Raw genomic sequence first — 21,014 nt, 5'->3', positions numbered from 1 at the left:
CGTCGCTTAAATCAATTTCATGGTGTGTTATAGATAATATAGAGGTGCCTACTTGATAAATTTATGCCTAAATGAGCACAAGGTCAACAAAGGGGGAATAAAGGTTCCTGATCAGAGGAGGGTGAATATTTTTGCGAACCCTCCAGGTAAATTTGGTGCTGTATCCTCTTGGTGATGAATGTTAAAATACGATTGTGAATAAAAAAAAGAAGAAGAAAAAATACGAAGTACGCGGGTTGAAAAGTAAGTTTTGCAGATTAGAATGTCATGACGTTTACTCTGCCGAGACTTTCCAGGAGGAGTCATAGTTCAGTTTGACCTTTTCGAGTCCTAGTAATAAAAAATATGATTCGTCGAATTAATCTGATGTCCATAAAAGAGGCCTGCACATTTTTACCCTAATGAAAATTTGTTGCAGTTAGCAGTCAAAACCGAGAATAATCGAAGAAATAGAGGCACCGTGTGGGAAGTTGTATATTTTTGTGATTGAAAGTTAAATAAGTCAAAAAAGTTAAATTGGTGGCGTACCTATTGAGATCTTTGATTTCAAATCTATGGCATCAGAATTCCAGACTGAGAATCAATACTCATTAGAGTTAGTCGATGTTTTAAAACATTCAGGGTATTTAGAATGGATTATTAACGTTTCGAAATGGGTCGCAAATAAAACAATTTTACAGAGAGCTTAGCCCCCTCGCCTTCAAGAGGACGAGATACCACGGAGCTTACTCCCGAGTGAGGAGAATTATAGAAAAGGCATCCATTCTCAAAATTACTACGCGATGACGAATGACTTATTGCGTGACGTAAACCATTAACGAAGTTGGAAAATAATTACTGCAAACATTCTATTTAAAAATGATCCGATTTTTAAGGGCTCCTGACAATTTATGCGATAATTCATGGATTGCAATGAGCAGACAATCAAACCACAGTCTTATGAGCCTCCCACTATAGATACGCAACAATACGCAGTAATTACGGAGCAGTTCGACGAATTGAAAGAATTTTGTCTCGAATGTATTTTTATATCTCCTATGAAGAACCTGATTGTATGGATTCGTGTTACAAATCAAAATATTCCGTGAATTCTATCCCTTATGGTCATTTTAATGGTTCAGTTCTATGGTTAGGGAAGTATCTTTGATGGGCTTGAGGCGTGAAGAGGTTTTGGCTTAATCTTAACCCCTTGAAAAAAACCACAAATCCCTAGAAAGTACCCTGAAAATCCAAATCAAGGAACGAAAACATTCCCTCTTTCCAAACACATACCCCCTAGTAACACCCTATGTATGTCTATAGATGGTTGCAGATTCCCTCAAAATTTTCAAGGGATAGAAGCCAAATAAACGACAGGAAAAAAATCACTCCCGTAAGTTTTTTGTAAAAACGGAAGGAAGCTTTTTGTTAGCTCTGTTGGATGGTTTCCCGAAAAGTGATCTCTGAATTTCACGAGGCTTTGCAGTATCTTCCATTCGTTTTTTCCTCATAAAAAATTATGATTTTTGTTCTGATAAACAAAAAAATATTATTCATTTCAAGGCTCTCATTGTCAGAGCCGCAGACCTGTTTGTTTTAGTACTTGGACTTTTTCCTTGGATAGTTATCCAGCAAATCAAAAGTCGATGATACTTGAAGGTCGAGGATGCACTGGGAAAAAAATCGATTTAAGGAGAATTATTCTTGAATTTGCAGTGTAGAATATTTCCTCTTGAATCAAGAAGAGGAGTGCAGTTATCAAGGAGAAATCTCAACAGCAAATCCTAGAGTATGTCCTTTTAAAAATGGTATCCAATAGAATAGTAAAATAGTGCTGGGTCCACACTATTCTGCAGGGGAAATCAAGGTCAAAAAATTTACAAAAATCTTTGTTAGATTCACAAATTTTAACTCTCATGAGTATCAGAGCAAGACTAAGGGAGGCTATTGTTCAGTTCAGGCATATGCATTGCTCTTGGATGCAAAAAATTTCTTCCATGACGCCAATCAGATGAGTCATCAATTGGACGTATTTCTGCCAAATTGAACTAAGCGCCATCGGGGGAGGAAGGTAGAGGGGGGCTTGGATTGGCGGCGGAACTGGGCGTCGGGCTCATTTCCGCCCAATACTTGCAATGCTTTTCCATGGCGCTTAGTTTTGTTTGACAGAACGCGCTATCCGGCATTCTAAATTCCTCAAAAGGAACTCAAATTGGCGCTTAGTTCTGTTTGACAGAAATACGTCCAATTCATAAAATCGCGTATTTTAATTCAGAATGATTTCCATTAAGAGGGTCGGGAACATTCATCAGGATTTAGTTTTCGTGACTCAGAAAGTCACCGCTAACGGGGAAAAGGACCTTGGTCTACGAAGATGAAATGTTCAGGGCAACTTTAGTTGCGTCGAGTCCCAAAATGGATTTCATAGATTACGACATGAAAATTCTCCGAAAAAATCTAATCCCCTAAACCGAAATAATATATTCGAAAGAATAGCACTAACAACATAACAATAACAATATAACAATTAACAATAATAATAATATAACAATTCTATGGTTTAAGAAAAAACTCGTACAAAACCATCCCTAAACCTATATAATAAAGGAGGGCAAAAGTCGCATCTTTATCCGGCAATTTCGCACTTTGACCATAACAGAAGAGAATAATGTTAAAAAAAACTCTATAATTGGTGGCGTCGCGCCATAAGGACTCTTCATTATATCGAGTTCTAATCCTACCAATGAGTATGAATCGATATATGTAGCTCTTCCGTCACGTAACACTAATAGCGTCCGTACAGATTTCTCCCAAAACCGCATTTTTTTAGACTTCAAACTTCAAATAGTCATCATTCCGGTTCGATTTAACATTTTTGGGAAATTTTCGTTCCAAAGAGTTAGTAAAACTAATCTCTATGCTTAAGTATTAAAACTCAATTTTCACTGATTGTAGACCAAGGTACCTTTTCTAGCAGACAGTCATAGGTGAGGGAGTTGAGAAATGGTTGAGAAAGGGAGAACTGGGCCAAATTTTGCAATAATAAACCACTGTTACTGGCTCATTTACAAGTGAATATCTATCTGCTTAGGGAAAATAAAGACACGTATGTAGTTTCTAAAATGAGTCCGAAACAAATAGTTCCCTGTTGCAAAATGTTGTTCACATTGTCTTGCTTTTCTATCTTTGCGTTAAAGTCTCCAAGTAGACTAATCCATGGGTTAGGTTTAAATGGGTTGTAAATAACCCCCAAAGGGCGTTTCGTAGACTCCTGTGAGTTAATCTAAATGCAGAGGTTATCTCCTATAAAAAACCGCAAAAATCCTGAAAATCGGTCCGGTAGATCTTTAAAAAATACTGTGACAAAAAAAGAACATTTATATTGTTTAAATGGGAAAACTCACAACTTTATAAACGGAATTATAAGAACCTGGGTCATATTTCCAAACTTTGAACAAAACGGGCTCATTTAGGGGTTATTACCTGTCAAAAGCTGCAAAAATGAAGGGCAGGGAAAGGACTTTAGCTGAATTATCACGGCGTGATGCGTCAATATTCGAAATGAACATTTTAACAATTTGAAAAACTCTAACAAATACGTATTTGACTTGTTCCGACAGCGAATGCAATGAGGATTATGCATTCCTTCCAAGATTTCCAGCTTTGCTACTGGCAGTGTATGTGCTCCGAAAAGCGGACATAACAAAATGCATTAAGACCGAGATGAACGAGTTCAGACGAAAGAAGTATAGAACTATAGAGAGAGGAAGGTGCTCATTGAGGAACATCTTAGATGAAAATTATGGAAGCCGGTCATAAGCAGCCTATGTTGATAGTAAAGGAACGTATATAGGGTGATACTTTAGGAGATTTCAACACATAATCTGATAACGTATACGCAGAGGTTCTCAATACCTAATTTAAGACTTTAACAAACAAAAGATTTACGGAGTGTGCATCGACTCTTGATATTCCGCTATGTCGTGTTTTCTACCGTTTGCATAATATTTTCAAGAAGAGGGAACTTCTACGTTAAATCAAAGAGGAGGGTTCAATTTACGGTTTTCTCGGCGAAAATGATGGAGAGTGATTAGTACGAAACGATTTACCGATACGATATTCCTCGGACAGCGTGCGAGAAAAATCAAGGAAAAGGTTGATCGATACATGTATTCTGAACGAATGATTATTCCATTTTCCCTTTGTCTTCTTTTTCAATCGCTTCGTCTAACAAGTTCAATAATCAGCCTGCATATAAAAGCAGAGCTTCCTCTCCCACACATTATGTATATTTAGCCTTTGAAAAGTTTCATTCGGAGAAAACATAGAAATATATATATATATGAGTCGCTTTTATAGCGCTCTTTGGCGCTGTGCGACGCCTAATCGCCACAAAGCTCGGTCTTCCCACATAGAAATAAAAACCCAAAAATACTAACGAGGAACCTCCAGTAAATTGAGAAATCAATAATTATACTTTTAAAATCATGCCAAGTATAAAATAATAACAATGGTAATGATACTAATGACGGTGAATGCTAGCGATGCTAATAAAAATAGCTGCGGATAAAATTTAAAGTTTTGCATTAAAATGTGTTTTATTCAAAGTTTTTACGAACCGGATAAACGGATTTGAATCTACTGGCTCGACCACCAAGACGCACGTAATAAATGGAGCACTGCTAATTATCCGTTCATTCACGATTTCGTAAAAGTTTTCAATAAAATTAGTATCAAGACAAAATTTTAATTTTATTTTCAGTGTTTCTATCCTTCCAAACAAACACGCAAGATGCTGTCATTAAATTTGCTTATAATATTTCATATTATCATTTTAAAAATGCAACTTTAAAGTATTCATGAGAATTAACGTTTTTACAATACGTTACTGATTTAGAGAATTGAAAAATAATTCAACGATTCCGACCGATCGGTTGACAGTCTCATTGATATAATCGACCGAGAATCTGGATAACTAATTCATGTGGTTTGCTGAAAACAGTGTTAGCTTGCGGTAAACCGAGGAGCATGCATGCAAGACGGTACAATTGGATATTATCTGGCAGAGAGACTCTATCTATAAAAAGAGTTCTGAGGAACAACGTGTAATCCATAATTGTGCTTTGTTGGATACGTGTTTTTTTAAAAGTCCCCTTGCACATGGAGCCCCTCTGCTTCGCTAATGTTCAATTGATGCCTTTGCAACTGGAAAGGATAAGAATGTCACTCAATTATATTTCAAAAACTTAAATTGTTTTGCAAAATCTCTTTTTGCTGGCATTATACCCTCTCAATATTTCCTTTCATCGAAACCTTCCAATCCAAGACGTCTTAAAGTTTGCTTGGTGAAATTAATCATTTTGCTCCTTTGTCCTTCTTTGACGTCTATTTTGACGTCTTTAAATCGCAAGAAAGTTGAAGCAAATTAATATTTCTTCTATGAACATTTTTTCTCAGGAAAAGGAGGATTGCTACTTCATAATGGCCCCGAAAATGCACAGCAAACGATGACAGTGACCCCTCGTTACCGATCGAATTAGACTCAAATCTGGTTTAGGAAAAACTGGAGCGTTTAATAAGTGGGTAACTTTTTTCTGTTTAAAAAAAGGTTCAGATTTGATGCTTGAAACTTACAGAAAAGCAAACACTATTATGATTGATCCTGGCACCAATGGTCTGAAGTTTTAATAATAATCATATCAAAAAAGTATGTTCCATTCTCCTCCTCCTCTTACCTTCTGCTTCCATTCTTCTCTCTACTGTCCTCCATTTTCGTTATGGTTTCTTTTTTTATACATTTCTGTTGTAACAGCATCGCCACACAATGGATCGAGTCAGTAGGAGCGGTCGGATAAAATTTGGAAACTTTAAACGCTTATAACTCCGTTTATACAAAAGTTCGATTTTCTAAAACTGGTTTCATTGGTTTTCTCGTGAAACTTCCCTCTACAAGCACCCCATAAAGTCTAAAATGTGACGAAATGAACATCAAAATTTGCAGTTTTGGTAAAAAATTTCATGTCCGACGTTTCTAATTGACTCGATCTACTGTGTACCGGCACCACAGCAAGTATTATAATTGGTATGATGCGACGATGCGTCATTAGTCGAGGATTTTTTTGGGCAAATTTAACGCGATTGGACTCTTGGTGATGAATATTCCTCCAAACCATAGAGTGCTATGAAGGCTCAAGAACCTTGATCTATCACGGTGAGACGGGGGATAACGAAGAGCCACTGACTTCTCGTTGATGACTTATCTAATTTGAGCCTGAAAATGTAACTTTGAAAAGGTAAGGTAAATAAAGATATGAATCAGCGGAGTTTGTATTAGTAAGCAAAAAGGTTCACTAACACTCAAGAACTGAATAAACTGAAAACCATATTTTATTACACGTCATTGTGTGGAGTGATCTCAGTTCTTGAAATGAGAAAAAAAAAATTCACGTTGGGGAGAGGGAATTTGATCTAAGTATTATCATAGAAAATTGAACCACTCTATTTGAAGTAAAACCATTATATTCGTATATAACATGGTCTTTGAAATATCATTCATTTTGTTTTTAAGCTGCTTGCAAAGGCAGTTTACCTCAAAATCACGTTTTCGGACCTCATGTTCCAAATCCCATTTCTGACTTTCACATAAATACATTCGATCATAATATTGCTGGATGATTTTCTTGAGTTCCTCTACATTATAAAAAAGATTATTAGTAAGATATTCAAACAGTGGCAGTCAGTTTAAGAATGAAATAATACGAAAGTTTAACGTAAATCTAAAAATTTTAGTTCTGTATAGACAGCGGTTGCTGAAATCTCTCTTCCGGGTAAGCACTGCTTTTATTTCGCGGTCGAAACCTGCGAGCCTTTTCTCAACCTAGTGCCCATTTGATTAAGGGGAGAAACCCTATTCAATGAACTTTGATATGCTGTGAATCATCCGGGTTTTAATTTTATGTGTTCGTGATCGTTAAACGATTGAATTTTCACAACACAAGTTTCAAAAGATCAACGATTGATCCTCATTTTGCCATCTCACCATAAAGGTTTTGGCGATCAAACTTTGCATACGGAATACATTTCCTTGAACGTAACATATTATGATTTGAAAAGTTTTCTGCGCTATCCTAACTTTCGCAAATCCCTATGTTGCACAGATTATTTTCCAGCGATAGGAGTCCACGCTGAATTTTTAGGTTATGAATTAAGTATATTACTTCGCAACAACACAATGCTACAGGAATCTAAAGTGCTACATACAGGGAGAACCCAGAGTGCAACATGTAATGAAGTGACGTGTGCATGTTAGTGAGGAAATAGACAAATGCTGTCAGAGGATTGATAACCAGACTGGTTACGATTACATATATATGGATGGACTGATGTATTATGTTTGCGTGAGAGCGCTCCATATCTGGGAGAAATACCAATTAATTGGAAGACTGAGATTAGAACTTGCTATATCCAGAAATACTTTTTTTCTTTTAGATACGTCAATAATTTATTGCTAAAAAATGTTGGCATATAACCTGTGAAACTCCTCACTGTGTATTAACGTTTCCGTTAGCCCCTCCCCCTCCCCTCTTATTAGACCAAAGAATGGATAAAGGAAGGAGAGGAAGGACAAAAGAGAAAGAAAAAAGGAAGAATAAGAGAGAGGAGTATAGAGGAGGATGAAAGAACAGAGGCAGAAAAAGTAGTTGATGATGAAGAAGAAGAAGAAGAAGAGAAAGAAGAGGAAGAAGAAGAAAAACAGGAAGTAGAAGAGGAATAAACTTATGAATCACTGAGATATTAAGTAACTGGTAGAAATCTTGGGGTATCTGGGGTAGGCGCCCCATGCGAGTCCGTAATTTTTGTACCCCTTGCGACGGGCCTGATTTGCAGGTACGCTTGCTCTACTATCCTATCCGAGATTCAAGCTATCTCTTTGTCTCCGTCGACTCTTCAGAATTAAGACAATCTAGCACCTTTCCAAAACCGCGCCTATAAGAACGTGAAAATGGGTACCTACAAAACCACACAAATGTAGAGTGTTAAAAAAATGTTTTGTGAGACCTAACGAGGAGATTTATGACATACGGCATGCCCATTCTTACAAGAAGGAAGGTACTCATTAGAATATGAATGTAAAGTATCTATCAGGAACATAAAAAATTCGGGTCTGAAAAAGTGCACTACATCAAGACATATTCAAATAAGTTTGCATTTTAAAATCATTATTATCTTGCTCTGGGAGCTCTTTAGGAATCTCTGTACATGAAAATGGATTAAAGGGATACATTTTATCGGTATGTGGGTTGTGTGTGCATGGATGGCATTCCTGAAAAATCGTTACCTCCCACTCTTTCAATCTAAAATCTCTTTCTAGATCGAATTTTTCACCCTCAAGATTGTAAACTCTGTCCCATAATTCCTTGCATATTTCTTCAAGATCGTCTGAAGAAAAAAAAAACGAAAATAAGACAGTTATGATCGATTCATCACGTCGGAAATAATAAGGAGAAATATCATAACAGATTCAACAGGCATTCAACATGTTGAGTGCCTTGTCCAGCTCCTGTGACCGACATTGGTAAAGTGGCGTCAATTAACGTCGAGTACTCCCATCAACTAACATCAGATACTCACGTCAAAGGTTGACTGTTGACGGCAAGCCAACGTCGGCAAACCAATGGTAAGCCGATGTCAATGCGTGCAACCTATGAGCCAAAAAAATGTTTGACTCTGGTTACGGTGTTTTTCCAATTTTTCATCCAAGTTTGCTCTTTATTCCGTGTGATATTCTGACGTTTTGAGTGCGAATATTGATGGCCGAAATCGAAAAAATCGTAAATTCAATTGCGATAGCATATATTTGTGTATTTACAAATTAAGTGTCTGATTAGACTCAATATTGGTGACTGTTCGGTCAATACTTGGTAAATTCTGCATGGGGAGTACATTTAAACATCCACTTTCCAGGTAACATGTTAATTTAAGGAGACGAAAGTTTCAATAATCCAATGGAGAACTAATCTCGGATTATTACAAGCATAATGGACTTGATAAAGAATAGACTTAACTGACCGACCGTAAGTCAACTATTAATAGGAAAACGTTTTTGACGCTTAACCAACGATTTAAATGACAAATTTGACGTTGTTGGGGGTGCTTTTTGATAATCCAAGAGAATGTCAACAGTCCAAAATCTCTTTTATTGATTTAGAGCGTTGAAGTACCTATCCAAATCTAGGACCTAAGTATATATCCTAAGGAAAATTCCTAGAAAAATAATCGAGTCGAGTATAAACATTAAAAAATATTACGTTGAAAAGTGACCTCATGTTCCGACTTTAAGTCGAGAAGAGTATAATCAGGACAGTTCCTGGCAATATCTAAACGTGTTGGGTGGTTTCATAAAAAGTTCGAGTGCCCTATCAGAAGATTAATCTTAGGATCTACTTATGTGTGAAGACTGATATCATTTTTTTGTGACAAGTCTTCTGTGCTCAACAAACCAATAATAACTCAGGAAAAGGTCATTAATATTTTGAAGAGAAGTTTTGAACGTTTGAAAAATAGTAATTAGCGCATCTACGAGTGAATTTTGGGTTCACAATGGACAGTTGGCAAAGGTAACAAATAAAGATAAAAGCTTAGTCAACCTTCCATGAGTTGAGATTCAGGAAGTAAAGCCTTAAGAAATCAAAAACCGAAATACAAAGGCTAGAAGAAAAGAAAAAAATTTCAAACTGAAAACAACCCCTATCCTGATTTTTCAATAAGAAAAAGTCATATCCAATGCGGCAAATACGCTCTTGGGGATATTTGGATAACAATTTGCAACAGGAAGCTGCTATTTCTGGCTCATAAATAAAATCATATATCTGCATAGGGTAACCCATGGCATATTTGTTGCCTCTAAAATGAGTTAGAAGCAAGTTGTTCCTTGTTGCAAAATGTTGTCCAAATCGCCTTACTTTCCTATCTTCGCGTTAAAGTCTCTTATTAAACTAATCCATGGTTCAGGTTTGAATGCTAACTTATAACTACGTAATATGTAGTAACTAATGGCACTTACTTTGTTTTCAAAGTGAGTCAGAAACAAGTAGTCCCTAATTGCAAAATTTTGTCCCAACTATCTTGCTTTTCTATCTTTGCGTTAAAATCTCCCAGTAAACTAATCCATGGCTTAGGTTTGAATGGATCGAAACTCAAGCAGATCTGGTAAACTTAAGCAGGGGCTTTGTCGAGCTTCTCTGTTCTCATCTTCAAACTTCGACATGCTATCACCGGTTCACTTTTTGGGGGTTTTTGGGCGCCAATTAATGCAATACTAACGCTTCTATAAGCTGTGGTACAGCCATATAATTTTTTTCTTCCACGTAGAGGGACATTTCGTCTTGCTGCGCCACTTACAAATTTAACATCTCCTTATCCTAATATCTGATGATTGATGAAATTATTTCTTCGAGCTCTCTTGTCCCGTTGTTATGTCGAGAGTGCCTAAGTAAAAAAGTTCCGCGATTAGATATTACAATCGAATATGCGTGCTACTTAATCATTTTTGCGAAGGTTTTCAATTTTTACTCAGTAACTTTACGATGCAATGTGCTTGATTCGATATTTCTAAAGCACTCACTATGTTTTTGTCTTCATTGCGGAGGCTTACAAATATGTACTCCATTAATTTTCTTCAAAATCAAATGATGGGAAATAATGATAATATGTGATATGTGTATACATGATAATGATAATAATAAAATAATAATAATAAAAAAAACTTGCGCTTCTCTCAGAGCTTGAAGGCTACAAAATTAACTATAGGAGAATTTCCATTCATCGATCTGAAGAAGGCTATTTCTTTCTGACAATTTTTCTCTAAATTTGGTCTGCTCAAAACACAATTCTTTGACACCTACTCTCAATTAAATGACCCGCTCGTACCCTATCAACTGGTTCACTTTGAATGGGCGCTATGTCATAAGTCTTCTTGGTGGGATTCACATGATTGCTATGACTTTTTCTTGAAGAAAAATCAATAACCACGACGTAGTTGAGAAAAACTGAGAGAAATGCGATGCTTAAGGTTTGGAAGATTCTAGCTCAAACATGATGAATCACGAAAAGGAGGAGTTATGAAGCGGCCTTACAAATGGCAACGTTTCCATTTGCCTTCCTATTCATTGTCAGATACATAGTATTTTAGAGACGTTGCACAATTGAGGCCGCCCATCGTGTAAAGTTAGTTTTGAGGATCAAAACTGCATCTTGCCTGATGGTTGTTGAGGAGCATATTCAACATGTTGAGGAACATGTTGGGAAACTCTTTCTGCAGGCGAGACAGGCCTTTGTTTGCAAACTGCTCTCCGTGACATTCATCACTCACCACCCATCAGGCAGAGATGAGTAGTGGCCATGAGAAAATATTGCACCCACAAATTTAACTTTCCCCTGGCTCTTTATATATTGCTTGGGTGGCCAGTGTTGGGTCTCTTGAATACTTTGTCTCTGGTCCTGTAGCCGGACACTGCGAGAAGACACTTAACGAAAAGGGGGATTTTTATTAGGCCGCAGAAGTTGCAAGACTTCTCATGCTCAAGACTCATGTCCTGACCCGGAATGGATTTTTACCTCGAATGCTTTCATTTTTATCAAGTGCTCTAGGTCGAATTTGTCCCCTTCTAGAGCTACTATTTTATTATGGTACTCCTGACAAATTGTTTGCAATTCGGCTGAAATCGAAAAAAGTTACCAAATCACATATCTTAGCTTCATAATCAAAATTGTTGCGAAGAATTCCAAATTACATATTTTTTCGTGCTGTGTGCCTAAGTTCTGTTAGAGTTGACACTTTACTGGACTCGGAATTTTAGTGATATTACAATGTACCGCGGTTGCTTGCTTGACATTAAATTTTTCCGATGAAAAGTGCCAGTGAATTGATCGATAGGCACAATAAACAAGTTTCCATTATGAATTCGATTTGATAAACATAAAAAATTGACGAGCAATAATTCTAAGAGAAAATCATGACACATTAGTTACAGAATTTGTTCAGCTTACTAATCTTAGCTACATAATTCTATTGGGCTCAGCCCGTGGACAAAGCACATAACGACGAAAATTAGTGGTAAATAGCACTACAAAATATCTAGTCTAAACTGGTCTCATACGTCAAATGGTCTTTTTAAAACATAGAATCCAACTGTCGGAAAATACTTTCACATTTGTAGAAGGACGAAAATTTAGAAAACTTTATACTAAGCATAAACATCTAAAAAGCCTCGACAGTAAATTTTACTCGCATTTACTGGAAAAATTGAGTGAAATGAACTATTTAGAAGGACATGGGTGAGAATGACATAGATCAAAGATGAGTCTAAAGCAGAAAAACTAATTGAAAATATGTTTACCGATAGAAAATTGGATGTTGATTCTGTTAGAGAGTTGTTGCATTTAAAGTGTGTTTGATCGCATAGGGCAAGAAATTGCAAATGAGCAGTTTTTACTGATAGGAAATGTTTCTAATCAAACGCAATTAGATCAAATGAATTCATGCAACGACCCTAAAAACACTATGAATAGCCACTACAGTATTTGTAGAAATAAACAGGTAGGTAACCAGCTAAAGTGTGAGGCTTCTCTATAAAAATGCACGAATTACAGAGGCATGGAAATGGGAATCTTTGTAAATATGTGTACCATCAGGATCTCTTAATTTTACGTCAATGTTATTTGAGGTATACTAATTAGTTTCTACGACACCTAAGAAGTAACACAGTTGAATTAGGTAGCAGAGATTATTTAACTAAAGCTTGTTCAAAGCATAACCCCACTACTTTAAAAAGGGCAGAAAAAAATATTTTGTCGATGATAATATTCAGATAAATACATTAAATACAGCCAAAAAATTAAGATATGAACGAAAGAAATAAACCAATTAGAATGATTAGGGAATGATCGAGGCAAAATTATTTTGCAAATTGTCCTATCCGTGTCCTGGTATGAACCAATTAACAAATTGGTCTCGAAATGTCACAGAATAATCTTTGTGAGGCGGGGGGAAGATGCAAAAAAGTTCTACCGTAAAAAAGGGGGGGGGAGGGTTGTCGACTGCATCAGTAGTGAGGCGTGAATGATCGGTTATCAATTCTTCCCCGTTTGAAGCCATGGGAAAGAATCGATTATTTAGGTGCTCGTTGCGAACACCCTCTTTATCGATCCTTCCTCATAGGTTCAAATGGCCGATCAATTAATATATCGCAAAGTCTGCCACGCCACTAGACGGCATGACGACACAAAAGGGTCCTTATACCTACCCTCCATGAAATTCAAATGTGAGAATCATCGAATAAGATTTTTCCATATCCCCACCTATCTTCAAATATTACATGGAGCTACTACATCAAAAATTGAGAGTTATATCAGAAAGTTTCGAATATGGTCTATGATGAGAAATATTTGACCAAACCTATGAACCGCCGTAGGAAAGGAAAACAATCTAGCCCGTTCTGTTTCGATTTCATTTAATTTGAAAAATAAGTATGCCCCAGTAACAGTAGTTTGAGTTTCAATAAGACTTCGTTTTAATTTCGTTCAGCAAAAACGGAAAGCACTCATAATACATAAGATCAACACCTTGATTCCTTTTATCACGATCCAACTCTCTCGCTTGCGCACTATTTTCAATGATTGAAGAAAAAAAAATGTATCTCTGTTGCAGCGTTTCAAAATGTCTAAAGATGGTTAATTTTTTGATGAGGAAACAACTCAGAATATTTCCTTGACATCTTCTGCTAATATTTGATTGAGTGAAAAAAATCAATCGCAAACGTCAAGGAAAATGGGTGATTAGTTTTCTTCTAAAAAATATGAAGCATGAGCAGAGATTTTCAAAGTCGTAATTGAAGTTGAGTATTTTTCTCCTGTATGTGACCATAGTTAGATGGTCGCAGTTGAATGGAAACCAACGAAGGTGTGATTGGTGGTGATATTTTCACGTTAAAGTGGTCGTGCGCTAAGCAATTAATGCCAGAATACCCAGCGCGCCTTCAATTGTTTAAGTATACAATATGCACATCACTTGCGTAAGAATAGTTGCTTTAAGGCGTCAAGATGTCGCGCCCTTGCCTCGTCCACCGTTTGAGGTACTGTGGCAATTCTTGAAAGTCGGCAACACTGTTATTTCTCCATTTGAATCCATTAAAAATATCGATTTCATGAGAGGCAAGCTATCTCACCAGGAATCGATTGTTTTACATACATTTAAGTAGAGGAAAAACGGAAAGGAGGAAAAATTTGGAGGAAAATCTTCCGCGTGAGAATATTAGTCCGATCAATTTACTTTACTATGATAGTTTCAAAAAAGGATAAGAAAAGCCCGCATCTCGACGGTGGTATTTTATATTGTATCCTTATAACATTTCAAGGGGCCTTCAAACATTTTCTGCTTTATTTTATTATAATTTATTATTATTTTTTGGGGAAAAATAAAGGAGACACTGTTCTCGTACGACATTTTTTATAAAACATACCCGAGAATACAAAAAGGAGCGTATGAATATAATAAGTTATGAAAATAGGTGCCCATTAGTGAAACAAACTGTGGAAGAGTTCTTGAAGTACGTCTGAATCCGAGATACAATGCTGTTTCAAGGAGGGACTGACATTAATAGAGGACTTTAAAATCGATTAATCTATTGTGAGTGAGTCCCTACGAAAATATCCTAAGCCATGACTGTTCATACACAATAAATATTTGTGTTGAGAGACATTGAATGCATGCAGTCTATTTAGCCAAGTACCAAAAGTTATTAGTAAAGCTTCTATAAAATTCTTAAAGAAGTGAAAAGAGGACAAACATGTAGAGAGATATGAAGACATCTCAATTTTTTATGTGACAAATTTGCACTTTGTATTTAGTCAATGAGCAATGAAATCAACGATTGACATTGAATAAATGTTTCAATATTATCCCTTCCTTTTTGAGATGATATTAAGTTGTAAACCTGTAAAAGGTTTTAAATGAGTGCCGCTCGCAAATGACAAATTTTCTTCCTATATTCAAAATTTTCCCTGGTATGTGCGGTAAAATTGGAAATTAGCAATTTTTCTCCTCACTGAATTCAACTCACTATGTACAGCAAAAGTGAATTGGAAACCTACGATGTCTCATTTTAGTAAATAAAATCACTGCCGGCATTTCTACGAAAAATTAAAGCACATTAATTTGAAATATTCTGGACTCAATATAACAACAAAGTACTCATTCAATTTTTTTAATTCTCGTTGTTCAAATTTTAATTAGCTCCTTTAATTAAAGTCTGGCTTGGAAGGGTATACACTCGATTTTCGTTAAACTTCAAGATTCAACCTTTAAACTAGACTCTTGAACACGTGTAACAGTGATGCTATCTTTAATTTTCCTCTCTCTGCAATTGAAAAATATTTCTAGTACAGGTTATTTTTGAGTCCACTCTCTCAACCCCCCCTCCCCCAAGAAAGAGTGTAGGAAGCCTATAACACACCCCTACCGGAATTCGATCTCACGCTTGAGTTTACAGAACGATCTAAATGACACGAAGCGGTGCATTAAAAAATTTAGCATCATGCGGTGATTTTTAAACCAAACATTTATCTCTTTCAACGGAGCATGTATAGAAGAAGTGACTTGAAGAGCCTCTACAGCAAAGAATAAGTTTGAAAGATAGAGAGAAAACCCCGATTAGAGAGTAAAAAAGAGACAGGATGAAAGCAATTATCAGAATTGCGGGCGGTTCACCACTGAGCATGAACGGAATACAAAAGGCGGGTTTGGTTAATTTTACCACGATTCATATTTAAAGCTTCTTCAATATTTCAGAGCCACGAGCTATGACTGTAGAGAGGTACTCCGTCTCATTAACCCTGATCACCACTTAAATACCATCAGCTCGATAGCATGTGGCTACTATTAAGTATAAGAACTCTAGCTATTCATATCTCTTCCTTTTGCGATCATTGCATAATCTATTTTTGAGATAAATTTGAATAATTTTTGTTTCTTTATGGAGTTAGTTTTTAATGGTTTTTTTTTATTCGAAAAAATTGCCCATTTTCATATTTTTCAATCGGTTAAGTTTCTAAAAAAAAAAAAAAAAAAAAAAAAAATGGTAAAAAATACGTTTATTTTCTCTTAGGCTCTTACACACTCTTTTTGAAAATTGAAATTGTTTGTAAATTGTAAAATATCGTAAGGGCTAAGTTACTTTTTCATGATAAAATTCTCTCTTTTATGAAACCTCAACATCTATGACGTCATTCAGGGGCAGATTTATACATAGATATATTAGGTCGCGGCTTACGGCGGTAAATCACAGTCAGGGATCGGCAAAATTACAGAAGTGAAGGGCTAGGTTATTCGAAAATGATGACCTTTTCTTCTTCTTGTTTTTTACTTCCTAAGGATTTACTCGTAATACCACATAGATTTCAAGAGGGGGAAAAAGGGGGAGGGTCATCACTTTTGAAAATGGGGGCCCAAATTTTTTTTAGCTCCGGGCCAAAAAATTGTCACCGTAGCGTGGGAGGAGGGTGACAAATAAGTAAATTCGCCCCTGATGTCGTAATCTGAGAGAAAGTTTTCCGAGAGATCACGCTAACATACATTAGACATTATAGTTTACGAATTCAAGGGGAAACTTGATGTCCTGTTCATGTCGCGGGGACTTAGTTTGATTTCTCAATATTCTCGTCAAAATGAGGGGCGAAAGGTACTCCGAAATACTGGAAATACATATTCCATTGAAAAAAGAGCTAGATAGGTTGCTTTAATAAAATCGAGCATTGATATACAATTTTCATAAATATAATTCCATTTTTATACATTCCTACAATGAGCAAGTTTTTAAAACCGATACATCCGTAATAAATGGCGGATGAAATTATGATGCACTTGCCCATTTTTTTAAAGGAGCATGAAAAAATTAACTTGAGAATAGATTATTTTCCAGGGTTGAAGGCAAGGCTTGTGAACTTATGATTTGGACAGCATCCACTACAGACGCACCCAGCGCATGAACATATTAAAAAAAAGCATCTAACCATAAAGGCGGATTATTAGAGGAAACTTTGTTCCTGAAACGAACCAAAGTTTGGATCGAGTATCCACTCCGCCTAATTTTGGCATGCATAAATTTAATGATCAACAGATGCGTGGATCGAAACCGCAAAGAAATAATCTTCTGCAAAGTAGGTTTAATAATTATAAACTTTGCCGCTTTACTTTGTCAATTCGAACTGCGCGATCAAATACCGATGTATCCCGTCTCTCATCGTTGACAGAAGCGGATGCAGCAATTTGGCAACACCAGAGTTCCTCCATTTAAACCTATATGCTAAATAATCGATTCTTGTCGGAGCAACTGGCTCCTCCAAGAATCGATACATTTCCATGGGTTTAAATGGAGAAAAGACGATGTTGCATATTTGCCGGATCCGCCAACGATCGTTGAATAAATAGTGCTGATTTACATATATTCTCCAGAATTTTAGCATGAAAACGCATTAGTTTATACCTAAAGGAAGGTTCTGAGAAGCAGTTTGTGCGGCCTTTCTCAACGCCGTGCTTGCATAAGTGGTAAAAATGAATCGCAACGCTTAAAATGATGACTGATGAAAGTCGAAATGAGCACTTTACTATGCGGGTTTTTGCAAATAGGTCAGGATTGCTGAACCAATCGTTTCATTCTTTGGTCATGAGTTACCATAAAGCGATTTTGAGCGGCACGCGGACCCCCGAAAGTGACTTTTACACCATATGGAATTGGACCTATTTCTACCAAACGGAACTATGTGCATTAAGACATGAGCCCTGAGACCCATAAGGATTATGCATGACAGGGCTCACATCATAATGCACATAGTTCTATTTGGCAGAAATAGTCCAATTATGGCAGTGCCAGGTAGGTATCTAGAATACCTCGTCCCTAAGTGCAAAATCGCCGTTAAACACGAAAAAACACGCGCCTCCTGTTTTAAAGCACATTTCGGAAATGCATCAAAGAGGCAAATAAAATGAAAATCGCAAGGACGCCATTGTATGGAAAAACCATGAATTAACAAGCTTATGCCTTTCACCATGGAAAATAACCCGTCGTCGTGTTACCACTCTGCAGTTGTAGCGCGTGAAAAGAAAATGATCAACGGTAAAAGCGCAATGACTAAAATTCTAAAAGGAAATCCTTTGGTACAAACATTTACAAAGTATCGTTAGTGGATATCCAGACGAGAAAAATCACACCTCTAAATCCTTCCTTGCGACAAGGTACTCGATGTCTAGCTTAGTTGATTCCAATTCAGATATACGATTGTGATATTCAGTGCAGATTTTCCTCAGGGTTTCTATTTCAACAGTCACAAATGTTGTTTCTTAGAGTGATCTTATAATTATTATTTTTCTTCTAAAATACTTCTTTACACAGAAGCAAATTGCACGGCGAATACTATCTACATTGTCACATCAGTAAATTTTACTTTCCTCCATGCCAAGGGTTCGGCATTTTTAGGAAAATACGTAACGCTCTAAAAGAGAGAGGCGATCGAAGACCCCCCCCCCCCCCGTTACGGGAGAGGGAGTCTACAGCCATATTATGTAACGCATACTTAACGCTGTACATCATTCATAAACATTTTCAAACTCCTCATTACCCCTTCATTTTTTTCTCCTAGTTCTACCTCTGTTAATTTTTCCACAAATGAAAGTAATTTTAGGAAAAACTGAGGTCCATTGATGAATTTAATGATTTGTTTGAATAGCGGGGGAGCGGGAGGAGGATCAATCAAGGAGAGAATCGCATGTTTCCTTAGAGAGGGGCCAGGTGCGTTACGAGTGAATGGCAGGATAAAAAATCCGACCTCAAGCGTTACGTATTTTATGAATGCCTCTTGACACAGGGTAGTTTAGAATAGGTTCAAAGATTTGACCTGAAGAATACTCATAAATAATCCTGAATTTTGCGCCTTTATATAGGTTGACATATGACCTTTTCGAATCATACACGATTGTGAACATGTCTTTCATTTCTCAATACTTTTCACCCTCTCTGTGTCTATCCCGCAACACGCTACCTACTTCGTTCTGATAGAATTACTGGCGCCTGTTTCATTGTCATAAAAATTGATGAGATAAAACGTAAGAATGCGACTAAATGTATAAAAACGCATAAAAGTGCATACAAGAAGTAACGTAATTTCCTGTTCCACTGTGTTTAAAAAAAAGGTTTAGGTGGCTAAAAAAAAGTTATGCAGTTTTCAAGGATAACGCACATCAAGAGAGAGATTTACAAGTCCAGTTTTGAAGTAACGAAAGGAAGATTTGCAACCGAGACAAAAAAAAGTCGTATCTAGGTGTGCTTTCCTTGCTTTAAGATACTTCCTTCTTTGGGATTTAAAATACACGATGGCAATTCACGTTAAAACGTTCCAAATTAAAGAAGAGTTTTTCCTACAGGATTCATTATAACTGACTCAGGACCCATGTGTTATGACATCGTAACTGCCTCACATCAACAAATAGCGATAGATATGTCAAAGGGTTATAGAACATTTCGTCAACGATTTTTTGTCCGCGCACCTGTTTTTTCCAGTAATTTACGTCCAGGCGTTTTTTCGGCACGGGAGTTTTGGTCCACGTGCCAGTTGAGACCCAAAGTTAATTGGCCAACATGTAAATACAAACGACAATTGCTCACGTCGTTTTCAGATGAAAATGTAAAATATCTTGGAAGAATGAGGGTTTGCTTGTTTTTTTGTTTTGTATGTTTGGTCCAAGGGAGAATAACATATAGTTGAGAGTTTTGGTAAAAAATGGGGAAGAGTCAATTCCATGAGACAAAATTCACTAAAACTCTCTACACCTCTTTGGTGTAACAGGACTTAATTATCTTTCAAGAAATTCCCACCTTGTTATACCTGAACCGGATAAAGGCTCAGGCGCCGTCGCACGGCGGGTGAGCGGCCAGCGCAAAACGCGCATTGGCGCCTACAAACCCAAGTGGATACTTCAAGCATTGTGTAATGCGTGAAGTATCCACTTAGGTTTGTAGGCGCTAGTGAGCCTCTCGTGCTGGCAGCACGCCACGCCGCGCGCCGTCCCGCTTTGTTAGGCTTTAATATTTATACTCGCATAGTCAGCGTTTTTTAACTCATGATTTAGAAATGTTTGCACACTCTGCATTGATTATTCTCATTTAAATTGATGGGAAAAAATCGTGTATCAATTTATCAAAGGAGAATAATATAATGTGTGTTTTTTAAATATTGGTGGTTCCGCGTCAAATTAAATGATTTCCAAAGCACATTAATTTTTTATTTTACATTTTTTGCTTTTATTGTGCTGCAGCGAGGTGTATGCGCAACCAAACGCTCAAAATTTGACGTATTTGACCCAAAAAGACCGATGTACAAATGGGTTAAAACTAAAGATTGCGTGCTTCTTGGTCTTTTCCCCTCTTTTATTCATTTTTGCAGTTTTTGTCGGCACAACTGCGGCTCCTACATAACCTACATAACGCTTGGACCAAGTCACTGTTGCTTATTTTACGTGTGGGCGTAAACTACTGGACAAAAAAGGTGCGCGGACAAAAAATCGTTGACAAAATGTCCTGAAACCATGTCAAAGAGATTTTTTTTTCTTCCAATAGCGAATGAGCGAAAAATGTACAGCTCAGAGTCTTTTTCTGGGGTATAACTAGCTTGCTCTTTAAAGGGATATTGTAATCATTGCTGACGTTTCACTCAGAAATAATTTTATGGTTGGGGTGGCAGTGCTGAGCTAATTTCCTCTACAATTTTTGTTGTTGGTTAGGAGGATGGGCATGATTTGTAGCGATGAGCCCATAGAGGGGCAACTGAAACTCTAAAATGCTTTTTTAAATCATTTTTCCAGCAGAAAAAATTAATCCGTGTTCCGGTATTTTTTACCCTTGACTAGCAAGCCTAAATAGTGCATTCATAATTTTTTTCTCAAGCAGTGAACCCCTTATGAACTGAATTTTTACTCTAAAAAAATT

At 36.8% G+C, this 21,014-nt stretch overlaps 1 protein-coding gene across 14 annotated transcripts in view; it reads right to left on the bottom strand.

Annotated features, from left to right (window-relative positions):
- Positions 1-21,014, bottom strand: part of wupA (troponin wings up A) — a 62,688-nt gene that overhangs the window by 21,538 nt on the left and 20,136 nt on the right. For 3 of the 14 annotated variants that reach the window (XR_011899388.1, XM_072297486.1, XM_072297483.1), the window contains one exon: positions 11,596-11,696. The exons of 3 other annotated variants lie outside the window; for them this stretch is intronic. Coding sequence is in view for 10 of the 11 variants with exons in the window: in XM_072297486.1 (XP_072153587.1) it covers positions 11,596-11,696 (101 nt within the window). In the remaining variant the exon portion in view is untranslated. Of the gene's footprint in view, positions 1-6,568; positions 6,670-8,317; positions 8,419-11,595; positions 11,697-18,244; positions 18,346-21,014 lie in introns of all 14 variants that reach the window. 8 more of the 14 variants (XM_072297487.1, XM_072297489.1, XM_019061622.2 and 5 more) reach the window with 3 other exon arrangements.

Source organism: Bemisia tabaci, chromosome 2 (assembly GCF_918797505.1).
Source record: "Bemisia tabaci chromosome 2, PGI_BMITA_v3".
NCBI lineage: Eukaryota > Metazoa > Arthropoda > Insecta > Hemiptera > Aleyrodidae > Bemisia > Bemisia tabaci.
This window is presented reverse-complemented; position numbering and strand designations above follow the sequence as displayed.